The sequence below is a fragment of the Cornus florida genome, unplaced genomic scaffold (assembly GCF_030987335.1).
Source record: "Cornus florida cultivar Cherokee Brave unplaced genomic scaffold, ASM3098733v1 CherokeeBrave_3.0.0_Hap2_Chr11, whole genome shotgun sequence".
Classification (NCBI taxonomy): domain Eukaryota; kingdom Viridiplantae; phylum Streptophyta; class Magnoliopsida; order Cornales; family Cornaceae; genus Cornus; species Cornus florida.
Genome location: NW_026775581.1, coordinates 111,154,355 through 111,167,410, shown reverse-complemented (window position 1 = coordinate 111,167,410; position 13,056 = coordinate 111,154,355). Strand labels below are relative to the sequence as shown.

The following is a 13,056-nucleotide window of genomic DNA, read 5'->3' as shown; positions in this document are numbered from 1 at the left end:
CTGATATTTCCCTAAGGAAGTTAGGATTAACTTGAAGAGGGGAAATCCCTAATTTATTGAAGACATAACAGAAGAATGGGTGTAAAGGAAATCTGAGTACATTCAAATGAAATGCCGAGAGGAGAATCTCCCCAGGAAGGAGACCCTCACCGGTACTCTCATCCAGACTCGCAAGGTAAACCCTAAGAGAGACATTATTGGGAATATTGTTCCTCAAACGAATGGTATCCAAATTGAGGGGAGCCATAAAAGGGAGAGAGATTTTTAAGTATAAAATTCATTTCTTTTAAGGAAAGCCGCAAGAGGAAGGGACTAACCTTGTAAAGAGAATTTGCAAAATACCCTGTAACAAAGCAAAAATCAAATCACGAAAGCTCACCGGAAAGTGCAGGTGGGCAACAGAAACAATCGAAGAGGATGGAGATGAGAAAAGTTGAAGAAAGGCAAGAAATGACGAGTAAAGACTTTTTAAAGTAAAAGTGGTTCGACCTTCAAAGGGCTGTGTTGAAGATGGTGCAGCAGATCTCAAAGCATCAATCCCTGAGCCGACCGTTCACTTCCCCACGTCACCACTTCGAGCCGTCATGTCATGAGTATGTCCTTTCGATAATCTCACCCTAATTAATTAAAGAGAGATTGTGGGGGCAGATGAGGATACCCAAAATAACTTGGGGCGAGTAAAATCCAGGTGATTGTGAGTGGGTTGGATAAAGACTACCGTTTTGGACCAAGTCTTCATGAATCAAGCCCAGGATCATGAAATTAGGTTGGAAGCCCGGTTTTGAATGGAAGGAGCTGAGCCCATAATGAAGAAAAGCTCAGAAAAACAGCCTAGCTCAAGAAGCCAGTGAGAAAATATCCAGAAGGTCTGTAACAGTCTATAAATAGGTTGGAAATAGAGGAAAAAAGGGTTGGAAAATTTTGAAGTGTAGAATTATTCTTTCTAATAAAAGAGGAAAAATCTCTTGCATTTTTAACAGCTCTATTCATTAAAGCGCTTTTATCGTTACAACAGCAATGTCAAACCTGCACGAAGTTCATACCAAGATACAATCTCAATTCTGCTTTAGTCATCTACCCTCTCAATGATTAGACTAATTGAGCGTGCAGTGAGGGTCAAAACCAAGGTTGAATATATATATATATATATATATATATATATATATATATATATAAAAGAATCATCCAGTCTATTAGATGATTATCTCTACTTGTGTAATTTATATCATGATAGATATTTATAAGTATTCATTATCATATCTCACATGTGATTAAGATAATGACCCAAAACTTTATAATTACAATTAGGCATTCAACACCTCATTATTATTTTTAATCGTCAATTCGACAAAATAATAATGGATGAAAATAAATTTAAGAAATGCGATTTTTAAGAATTTTTTATTATTTGAGTTTTGTGAAATTAGAGAACTGAGAACATTTCAAAAACTCGTCACTTAACAGTTTTTGGGAAATTGTTATCTGAAGATAACTGATTCAACTGGACAAGCCCTAACCACCAATTCTGCGGGGGTCCAACTAACTTTTCATAAGCTTGTGAGAATTAAACCCGATTTATGGGTATTCTGGGAAACTCATATTATTAAGTGGCTTTGTAGTGTTCATTTCTTTGGGTCGTCGGTCACAACTCACAAGTCTTTGTCTTCATTTTCAACTTTACCTTCTGAAATGAAAAACAGAAGAACAGCGCTGTGTCTGTGTGTGTTGACTTGCACGATAGAAGATCAGATTTGAAGACTAAATGCTAGGTAATTAAGCTTTGTATTTTGTCTTCTTTGCTTTATGTTTCGTGGATTTGCATGCTAGAGAACTTGATATTGATATTGATGATGATGATATTTGCTAATGAGAATGATCATGATGAAAACTTGATGCTTTAGATGGCTAAAATGTTGAAATATTTACTTATCTTTCATGTTGTTTGTTGCTTTATTACGTCTTTGTGCTTGATTAATTGTTGAAATTTGTGAATATGATAGCATTTTAAATTTATCCCCCATTTATTTAAGAAACAATTCAAAACCAGAATTCACTATCATTGTCACTTGCCAGCTTAATCTGGTGCTGAATCCACAATTTTTGCTTTGGATTTAAGCTCTGTGATACAAGTTATGTATCCAAATTCTTGTATATATGTTTGTGGGCTCGCGCGTGCTCGTGTGTGTATACATGTACCTAATACGGAACGAGACAGATCCGGTGCATTGAAAGTTTGCTGGACGGTCTATGACTTGCTGGTCCTGCAAGTGAAGAACATAATTTTAAAACTTTGTGAATAGTTTGTGCGATGGAGGATATTCTATATGCCTGGTTAGAGATCGAGAATATGGGGTTTTCCCTCTTGTGGGTGTCTTGGGTCCTTTTTCAGTCCAAGTCTATCTTGGGGAAGGATCAGACAATCAGCCACCCCAAAAGAAGGGAGCTACGTCTGAGTTAAACTCGGAGATGGAAGTCTTCTTTTGTTTCTCGATGGTGAAGTAAGACCAGAATGGATGGTCTTATGTCTATTACCAGTTCTTCCTCCCAAGTTGAGACCGATCATTCAGATAGATGGGGGTAAACTAATGAGCTCGGATATTAATGAACTCTACCGAAGAGTTATCTATCAGAACGATACTCTTACCGATCTATTAACAAGCGATATTGTTTGGAAGGTGTGGCCTAGTTGGCTTTATGACTCCATCAATTCAAATCTTCTGGTAGGATACACTTAGCATTGAGTAAACTAAGGCATAAACTGAGCAACCAAACCAGAATCTTGCAAACCATAAATTAACTTTCCAAACCAAATTTAATGTTGCACAAGGAGTAATTAAGTCTGCAGATTGTTTTATATATTAATATTTAAAGCTTACGCCACATGCATAAGAGAACTAAATAAGTACATGGAAGTTAAACAAACCACCTAAACCAACCAAGACTACACAAACAACACTACATATTACAACTGTCTGCAAGCCAAAACAAAACCACCTAACCCAGCCCGCCCCACACCATATTAAATCTAAGGAAATAGGATATTTCGTTGCCTGTAGTTTGCAGGGCACCCCCTCCTCCCATTGTTTGGTGGACAGCGGATATAATTTGTCATATTGTAATTGAGACAAATATATATCTCATGAAGAACATCATTGCCATTGTGGGTTCTGCATGAAGCATAAGCTTGGGCTCCTCCGATGTATCCTCCGACGGATAGGTTAACCGCATTCTCAATGGCTGATTTGCTGTAAAGGTTGTTGTTGCTGGGACACCAGATAAATAATAATGATTTAAGCCTCAAACAGTATGAATTCAAGTGGGAAATATTGGCACCCAAAATCAATGAACCTTGACTTTTGTAAATAAACAATTTGCTATAATTTATTCCTTTTTAGATTCTGTCTGTCTTATAAATTATTTGTGATTTCTGGAAAATGTTAAACAAGGACTTCATGGTTGAGTGCAGGTATATCTTCACAATGCCATATTCAAAATAATGGAAAAGAAAATTGCAATTCACAGTGTAATTTTGAATTTCATTACAACTTGCGGGTGAGAATCAAGTGGAGTACCCTGCACTTCCGTCTCCTTCAAGGAAAGCAGAGAGAAAGGGAGCGATGGCTGATCCTGCTGTTGGTTTTCTCTTGGAGAACCTGAAGCAGCTACTAGTCTATAATGTTGATTTGATTTCAGGAGTGAAGAAACAAGTTGAATCTCTTTGCACTGATTTTGATTTGATGCAAGCCTTCCTCAAGGACTCCAACGAGAAGCGGAGTGAGTACGAAACTCTGAGAGTGTTGGTGAGGAAAATCAGAGATGTGGCTTATGAGGCGGAAGACATCATTGACACATTCGTGGTTAACGCTACTGTGCAGAAGGCAAGAAGCACCATGGGGAAAATCGTTCATGCTGTCGATTATACATTAACACTTCGCAGTGTCGCAAAAGATATTGAAGAGATCAAGGCAAAGGTGAAGGAGATCTATGATCATAAGATTTTTGGCATTGAAGTCCTTCAAAGTTCGGAGCCTTCCAAAAAAGGCTCATCAAAAAGAAAAGCTCCTGTTGTTGAGGAACATAATGTGGTGGGCTTTGATGACGAGGCAAAGATGGTAATAGAACGACTCACTGAAGGACCACAGGATCTAGAAGTTGTCTCAGTTGTAGGCATGGGTGGCCTGGGAAAGACTACTCTGGCCAGAAAAGTATACACTGATCCTTCCATTGAATATCACTTTTGTTTCCGAGCATGGACTTATGTGTCTCAAGTATATGATAGAAGGGAAATATTTCTTGGCATTTTAAATTCTCTTAACCTGCTGACAGACCAAATGTATAAAATGAATGATGAAAGGTTACGTGAAGAACTATGCACACAATTAAAGAATGGGAAATTTCTTATTGTCATTGATGATGTCTGGACCAAAGAGGCATGGGAGGATCTCAAAACGGCTTTTCCAAATTCCAATAACGGAAGCAGAATATTGTTGACAAGCCGAATTACAGAAGTTGCTTTGCGTGCTAACCACATCAGTCCTCCTCACTATCTGCGTTTTCTTACTGATGATGAAAGTTGGGAGCTACTTTGTAGAAAGGTTTTTCAGAGAGGAAGCTGCCCTTCAGAGCTGGAGGATCTTGGGAAAAAGATTGCAAAAAAATGTTACGGACTACCACTTGCAATTGTGGTAGTTGCAGGTCTTCTTTCAATACGGAAAGACAAAACACGTGATTGGTGGAATAGAGTGGCAGAAAGTGTGAGTCGTTATGCTGCTAAAGACCCAGAAGGTTGCATGGAGGTGTTAGCACTTAGTTACAAGCACTTACCTCATCATTTGAGAGTGTGTTTCATTTATTTTGGAATATTCCCTGAAGACTTTGAGATCCCTGTGTGGAAATTGCTCCATTTATGGGTTGCAGAGGGGCTCGTACAGCAAAAAGAGCAAGAATGGTTGGAGGATACTGCAGAAGAGTACCTGGAGTATCTGGTTGATAGAAATTTGGTACTAGTGGAGAAACGGAGGTTAAATGGTCGAATTAAGACATGTCGCATTCATGATATGTTGCGTGACTTGTGCTTGAGAGAAGCCACAGAAGAGAATTTTTTGAAGGAAATTAAAGGGAATGTACAAAGTCCTTCTTTGACACCAGATCCAAATCACCCTCGTCGCCTTTGTATCCATTCCCAAGTTTTGGACTATATTTCTTTAAAGCCTTCTGGTCCCCGTGTTCGATCTTTCTTGTGTTTTGCCTCAGAAGAGAAGGAATTACCCCGAGAATATACACCATTCATCCATGAAGCTTTTAAATTGATTAGAGTGTTGGATATAAGGTCCGTCAGTCTCTCCCGCTTTCCCAGTGAGATAATACAATTAGTTCATTTGCGCTATATAGCCCTTTTTGGTAAATTTAAGGTTGTTCCTTCAACAATCTCCAATCTTTGGAACCTACAGACTCTCATTGTTGAAACAACATCTCGAGACCTTGACATTCAAGCAGACATATGGAAAATGTTGTGGTTTAGGCATCTATACACAAGTGGATCGAGTCGTTTACACGGGCCTCCTGCCAAAACCCGAAAGGACATGGTAAGGAGAAACATACAGACCATTTCTACAGTTTCACCTGATAGCTGTACGGATATTATCTTAGCCAGGACTCCTAATCTAAAGAAACTCGGGATCCGTGGGAAGTTAGTTGCACTTATGGAGGAAAAGGCAGGGTCAAGTATGTTTGATAATCTTTCCAAATTAGATCAACTTGAAACATTGAAGTTGTTGAATGACACATTCCCTCGCCCTCCTCTTGAAGGTAAGCTTTCAGGCCTTCCTCAGTGGTACAAATTCCCACGAAACCTGAAGAAGCTAACTTTATCAGATACCTTTCTTGACTGGGAGCACATGTCTATGCTGGGAAAGTTACCCAATCTTGAGGTGCTAAAATTGAAAGATTTTGCATTCAAGGGACAGCGGTGGGTGCCACTTCATGGTGGTTTTCGTCTTTTGAAAGTGTTGCAGCTTGGGAGGACAGATTTAGTGCATTGGGAGGCTTCAGGTCATCACTTCCCTAGACTTCAACGAATCATTCTTAGACACTGCATAAACCTAGAGGCAATCCCTTTTGGCCTGGCAGATGTATCTGCACTCCAGATTATGGAGCTGTATTGCACCAGCTCTTCTGCTGCAATATCTGCAAGGTTCATTCAGCAAGAACGAAAAGAAAAGCAACAAGAGCAGGGCATCATAAACAATGAGCTTAAGCTCCTCATATATCCTCCAGATTTGTGATCACGACTTCATGTCACGTTTGTGATTGGTGAGTAAACATTTTAAAATTTTAGTGAGTATTATTTTTTTTCACGCTTTTTACACATTTCTCTATACTTGAAACACTCGCGTTTGATCAGATTTATAATGTATTTATTGTATTATGTAAACAGTCACCAAAGGATCTTAACTTGCAATCTCCTCTATTTTTGGTAAGTTTTGGTGTCTGTGTGATGATCCCATGTTACACTCAAAATAATGCAATTTTGGAGGACTGTAACTTAAGAGTGGGATAATGTGTTGGATATACTTTAGAAGGGATGCATCTTGTCTACTTCTTATATTTTACTGTAAAGATGGACAACTGGAGTGAAGCTTAATTTTCTATATATAAAAAATTACTATACCTTGTAATATAATTTCTGTCTAACAGGCAACAGGAGAAGTAATTTACCTATTTGAATTCTGATATGCCAAGAAATTCATTCATATAAGATCCAAAAAAATTTGATATAGTTGTGATGGTCTAAGATTACTGTTATATGCTTGATATTATTATACGTCAATATACTTCCTAGAAGTAGCAACTTGCTTGTTCTATTGATGGAACTAGTTCAATTTTATCGGGACTTTGTAGCTAAAAATTAGTGAATGGTTTTATTTTAATGGATCCTTTTGTCTTTTTTACATAGAAAGATTGACAAACTCTAAGAAAACCAAATTGGCTATTATGATCAAGTTTTCTTTGACATTGACCACATCAGCCCTAAGAAATCCATTCCTTTCCAAACTAATTCGTTATGTGTTGAATATTTTTGATATGACATATTTAATTTGTTAATTGATCTTCCAAGGAAAACCAATTTTTTTTTAAACATATGGTCATAATTATGAATAATATTCATTTTGAAATACTTGTTTGAGAATGGTGAATGTTCTGGCACTAGTTTCAGATGTCTCTCTTTTCCTTCCCAACTTTTCCCCCTCCTTTCTTGGAACACATGTTAGCTCAATGGTTCTCCCATTACACCACAAGGGCTAGACAACCATGGTGATAGCAATCTTCTTAATTGTACCATAAGTATTTCGCTTATAATCCCATAGGGTTTGGGCTTCTTTTGGGAATGGTCATCCTGAAGTTCCACGTAGTTTCAATGGGAATAGATTCATGTTAGGTCGAAGGCCAACCACACCTTTGACTTCAAGTTGAGAATTTAAACTTGGGTTAGATCTGTGAGGTCAGATTCATCAGGTTGAGGTTGGCAAGTAATTTATTTATTTATACATGCATTATAAATGGTTATTGTTGCATATCTTGTGGAATTGTCTCTTAAGGGCCTCCGTTGCAATTTTCGTGGACCACATTCTCATCTACTGCATTTCTCACTTTGGTGCAGGGAGATGGTGCAACTAATAAAGTTAAGAAGCTGGGCCAAATGGCCATCTCTAGATCCACATATGCGGACTTCTTATGGTATCTTTTTTATACATATATTTATGTTTGTTGCAACAGCTAAGGCATTCTGGCTTCTTGCTGTTCCTGTTGTTTTTGTAATTGTTTGGTAAAATGTTAACTATGAGATTTGTACCCTTCATTATCTTAGCAGTTCGGCAACATTCTTTTTGTACTTGCTGTTATTGTGCTTATTGTTTGGGAACAATGCTATTATGAGGCTTGCAATTACTTATCTTTGGGAATGATACTGTGTACTAGAGGGATTTTGAGACATGCGTGAAGTGGCTTCTTTTCAACTCAAACTTGTGATCTCATGCTTACTAGTCCGAGCTTTTACCAGCGCATCAAGCAATGATCTCTATTCTGTAACTAAGTGGAAAATGAAACTATGTTTTCTTCAATTTTGCCTACTTTGTCTTGACTGGTGGAATGGTCAGAGAGTGAATGGAAGAAAGTATGTGGATTGGCTTGCTTTATTTGATTTTATATTTGGTAAGCAAAAATTTTATTTTATTTTCAATCAGAACTGCTTCGACATTGTAGCGACGATATGGGCGGGTGTGCCGTGAGCAGGTGCAAGAGGCACTGAAAGACTATTACACTAGGTGAGTTACAGGTGCACAATCTCACATCGCCTTGGAAAATGGGAAGTGCTATATTTATAGATGTGTCACTCCAATTGGTATGAGGCCTTTTGGACTAAAGTCTAAGAGCAAAACCGTATGGGCTTTAGTCCAAAGTGGATAATATCATACCATGTTGTGGAGTAGGTGGGCACTACCACAGGGGAATAAACTTTTATGTAGCTGTAGCTCTCGTTTACCTGATTCGTTAATGGTTGATGCTCTTATTTTTATGGAAGTTGTTCATTGGTTTTGTAGCGGCAAGTGTCTTGTTGCCTGATGAAGTGAGAAGAGCTGTTCAGTGGTCTTCTCTTTTGTCTAGGAAAAAGAGAAGTTACTTGCCAAAATCTCTCTTTTGGACTAAAAATCTAAATATTGTACAGCTTTTTCTTTTTTCCCCAGGAAAACAAATCAAATATCATTAGATCAGAAATAAAACAGTCACATACAATCTTCAGCAGCTTCCATGGGCACAAAATATGAAATAGTCCATCACAAATAGACTCTTCTTGGCCATAAGACCTGAGGCTGCTAATACATGAGCAACCCTATTTGCTTCTCTACCCACAAAAAGAAAGAGTAAGATTCATATAAAGAAGCATAGATCCTAATCAACTGGACTCTCTTGTCTTTCCTTGAAGAGTCCAAATCAAGACCTGAGCATCACCTTCCAAGACCACTCTACTGTTGGGAAAACGGAAGTTTTTAAAACTTTAAGAATGATTTTCAAATAAAGATCTTAATTCATGTGTAGAGACAAGTTTTATGCATGAAGAATATAATGATCCATTCAATTTAGGGATAGAAAACTTACATCAAGGTTTGAGTAAATTGTAGATCTCTCCTCTAAAGTGAATGTTTTCACTTATTGTAGATCCTTTTGCTAGATACCTCTTCCATGGATCTCCATATTGTTGGTAATGATCTTACTTTTATGAATCACCAATAAGCCTCTACGAATGACCTTGGAAAGCTAAGCTTGTGGAAGCCTTCATCAGATGAGAACTCTAGAGAGAAAAACTTTTCTTATCTTCTAAAAATATTGTACAAAGGCGTTACCTAAAATATACATGGACCCATGTATATATAGACAAAACAAAAATAATAATTAAAGACAATATATTTTTCTCAATCTCTAAAATTAACGTGATACCTCAAATCTAATGGACCTCCAATATCAAGTTGAGTTATGAGTGACAATCCTTTGGGTTTATTATTTTCTTGGCTACACGAATTAATAATTGGCCCGGTCCATGAATCCAATTCAATTAATTCATAAATTAATTTATACTCTATTAAAAGAAATTAATTGAACTCCAATTAAATAATAAATAACCTCTAAGTTAATGTTGCATTTTGACCCCTCTATGCATAATTAGTTATTGGATAAATAAAGTTATCAATCCGACCACTAAATTAATATATTTATTTTGGTACCTTTGATTATTTCTGGCTTGATTACAATAAAATATTTGTTTGACAAAAATAATAATTTAAATAAATAAATATATAGAAAATCATTTTGTCTAAAAACACACGAAGGTGTTCGAATTTATTTTGTTATCAACCATAATCAATACAAAATAAATACAAATAGCAATAATGCAAATATTGAAAATATAACTCTCTAACTATTAATTACATAATTACTGTAATACCCCGATATTTTAAAGAATTTATTAATTAGAATTAATTATTATTATTATTATTATTATTTTGTTTAAAATGATTTAATTTGAATTAATTGTGTTTATTTTAATTTTAATTGATTTGTTTTATTGGATGCTTAGATTAATTGTTTTATTTATATTTCGTGAATTATTGTTATGATGATTGTGGTGTGTGTACTTAATCATTGATTGAATTGTTAGCGTGTAGTTATGATGTGACTTAGTTGTACATTCTTATTTGTTTATATAGGTTATGTAATTAGTTATTTTAATTTAAGTGTTTATTTAATTATTTTATTTATTTAAATTATTTGGACTGGGCTTAAGGGAGATTGGACCAAAGGACATGGTCTTGGACTTGGATGAAGCCTTGATGGGTTAATTAATAAAGACCTATGGTTATTTGATTATTTAAATGATCATTTTTGTTTATTTAATTATATATGTTTATGGATATATATATAGGATTTATGATTTAATTAACCGATAGTTAATTATGGGAGATATATATATATAAGTAATATAATATACGTTTATATATCTATTATATTATTTAAATAGTATTAGTTTATTATTTTATTTGATAGTCCCACTAGGAATAGGATTTAGGGTTTAATGTGTATAAATATACACATAAGGATTATGGTTAAAAAGTTTACACGTTAAAAAAAATTAAGAGAGACAGAGAGAGAAGAAGAAGAGAAAGTGGACAAGGAGTAGGCCAGATCTGAAAAAGAGGATGCCGGAATTGAAGGAGATAATTAAAGATTAAAGCGTCGATTTTGTTTCGAAATCTTTAGGCAAGTTCTTTTCTAACTCTCCTCTTAGGACCCATAAATTTATCACCTTGAGTGCCAAAATTCTTACTAAATTCATTAATTAAATCATGTTAGATCGGAATAATTAAAAATATAAATTTTTATATTTGAATTGTGGGTTTATCGGATTTTCATTGTGTATATAGGTGTTGTATATATTTAAAAATCAAGTTATAGGTTTGATCGGTGACCCAAGAGGGTTAATTATGTTTTCTGGAATTTTTGTAGAATTTTTGGAATTTTTCTGTATTTTTTCTGGATTTGGTTTATATTTTTCTGATAATTTTAGAATTATATATACAATTATTTATGTGTATAATTATATATATATATACATTGTATACTGCTGGGTTTAAGTCGGCACATTAACTAAGGGGCGGCGATTCGGTGTGGCAAGGTTTATAGTGCTACGGTGTGCCCCAAATCAGGACCATTAGATGGTCCTGATGAACAAGGAATAATCTAGTGTGGATGTGTGCATGGGAGATGACACATAAGCTGATCTGGACCATTGGGTGTAGAGGATGGATGCTGGATTGATCTAGTGCATCGCGGCACATAGAGACATAGTGCACGGACGTCTATGGACCGTAGATAAGGTCTAGTCAACAAGTAAATGATCTGGTGTGGCTTAGCTCAACAAAACAAGGAGTACCAATCAACCAGAGAACGCCACGTCATCCAGAGGAGTAATCAAGCGCGTGTGCAGCGCGTGAGAGCGCGTGAAGCCACGTGCTGCTTATGGAGGCGCGTGCAGAGGCTTTAGGCATGTTTGGCGGCACGTGGGGGTGCGTGAGGTGGTGTTTGGAGTCCCGGAAAGGCCCTGTGGGGTCTGGTGAATTCCTAGATTTGAATATAAGCCTGTTAGGGTTGAAAATAACCACTAGAGGAGGTGTTCTTGGTATTCTGAGAACCACGGAGTGTTACTACGAGGATTAGTAGCATTTATTTAGAGTAAATATAGTAATCTATTATATTGTTATGAAAGGTGTGTATATATGTGTATATATATATATATTTACATACATGTGTACACATGGTTTTTTTTTATTTAATTATGATTAGTACGGAAGGAAGGATATATATATATATATATATATATGGTATTTGAATAATCGAAGATTATTAGGGAAGGATTTGTACACGTATATATTATATAATATACGTGTATATAATATATGTATGTTAATTAAGATTATTAGGATTATTATTCTTATTTAATATATTTGGCTAAACTAGTTATTAAGTTAAGTATGTGCTTATAATCTGTATGAGATGTTTATGTATAAATTAGTTATTGTTGAGCTTACAATTTGTACATGGATGAGTTGTCATAGGCGTAATTATATTGCCTGGGTATTTGTATGAATAAAAATACACACATAGGAAGCATGGATGAGTTGCTAGGTTATTAGTATAAATATATATACTTAGATGAGGCATGGTTGAATTGCCAAATGTATAAATAAATATACTTAGAGAAGGCATGATTGAATTGCCAAAAGTATAAATAAATATACTTAGAAGAGGCATGGTTGAATTGCCAAAAGTATAAATAAATATACTTAGAGGAGGCATGGTTGAATTGCCAAAGGTATAAATAAATATACTTAAAGGAGGCATGGTTGAATTGCCAGTATATAAATAAATATATTTATAATGGCATGGTTGATTTGCTAAAGTGTAATTATTGCCATGTGTTAGATGATTAAAATATATCATCTACGGTCATTGTATGTATAGGTTGGACTAGGATTAGATATTCTTAAGTTTGAATAGTCTAATACTTACAGGTTAGTGAATTATTTAATACATATTAATAAAATAATACTGGTTGTGACATGGATGATTTGTCAAAGCCTAGATATTGGCTGTGTGATTTAAATACTTTTAATCATTATTGGTTTTGGGAATTAAATATAATGTTCTTTTAATTATATTTTATTGTTTAAATGATTAAATTACTGTTTAGGATGGAATTAGGATGATTGGAGTTTATTTTATAAGAAAATTATAAATGATGGATTTGGTCTAGGTATGATTAATAATTAATCATTAGTGAATGGTATTAACAATTTAGTGAACCTATTAATAGATAGGATTATTGTTTTATATAAAAGTATTTATATATATTGGTAGCATCTTATATTAAAGGTTAAAACTTTAATTAGGATGATTTTGGTTAGAGATATTTTATTTATTGGTTTTCAGAGGCTTGGTAGAGGG

At 35.2% G+C, this 13,056-nt stretch overlaps 1 protein-coding gene across 3 annotated transcripts; it reads left to right on the top strand.

Moving 5' to 3' along the window:
• Window positions 1-1,620: 1,620 nt before the first annotated feature.
• On the top strand, window positions 1,621-8,120 carry LOC132286848 (disease resistance protein RPP13-like). Of its 3 annotated transcripts, none has more exons than XR_009472872.1 (4): window positions 1,621-1,769; window positions 3,467-6,312; window positions 7,661-7,737; window positions 7,871-8,120. XR_009472872.1 is itself a non-coding variant. In XM_059789252.1 (3 exons), exon 2 carries the CDS (start codon window positions 3,618-3,620, stop codon window positions 6,282-6,284), a length of 2,667 nt encoding a protein of 888 aa, XP_059645235.1. In that variant the 5' UTR covers window positions 1,621-1,769; window positions 3,467-3,617; the 3' UTR covers window positions 6,285-6,312; window positions 7,661-8,120. The 3 variants fall into 3 exon arrangements, 1 of the variants encoding a protein (XP_059645235.1); XR_009472871.1 differs by having other exon boundaries at window positions 7,868-8,120; XM_059789252.1 differs by having other exon boundaries at window positions 7,661-8,120.
• The last annotated feature ends 4,936 nt before the right edge of the window (window positions 8,121-13,056 follow it).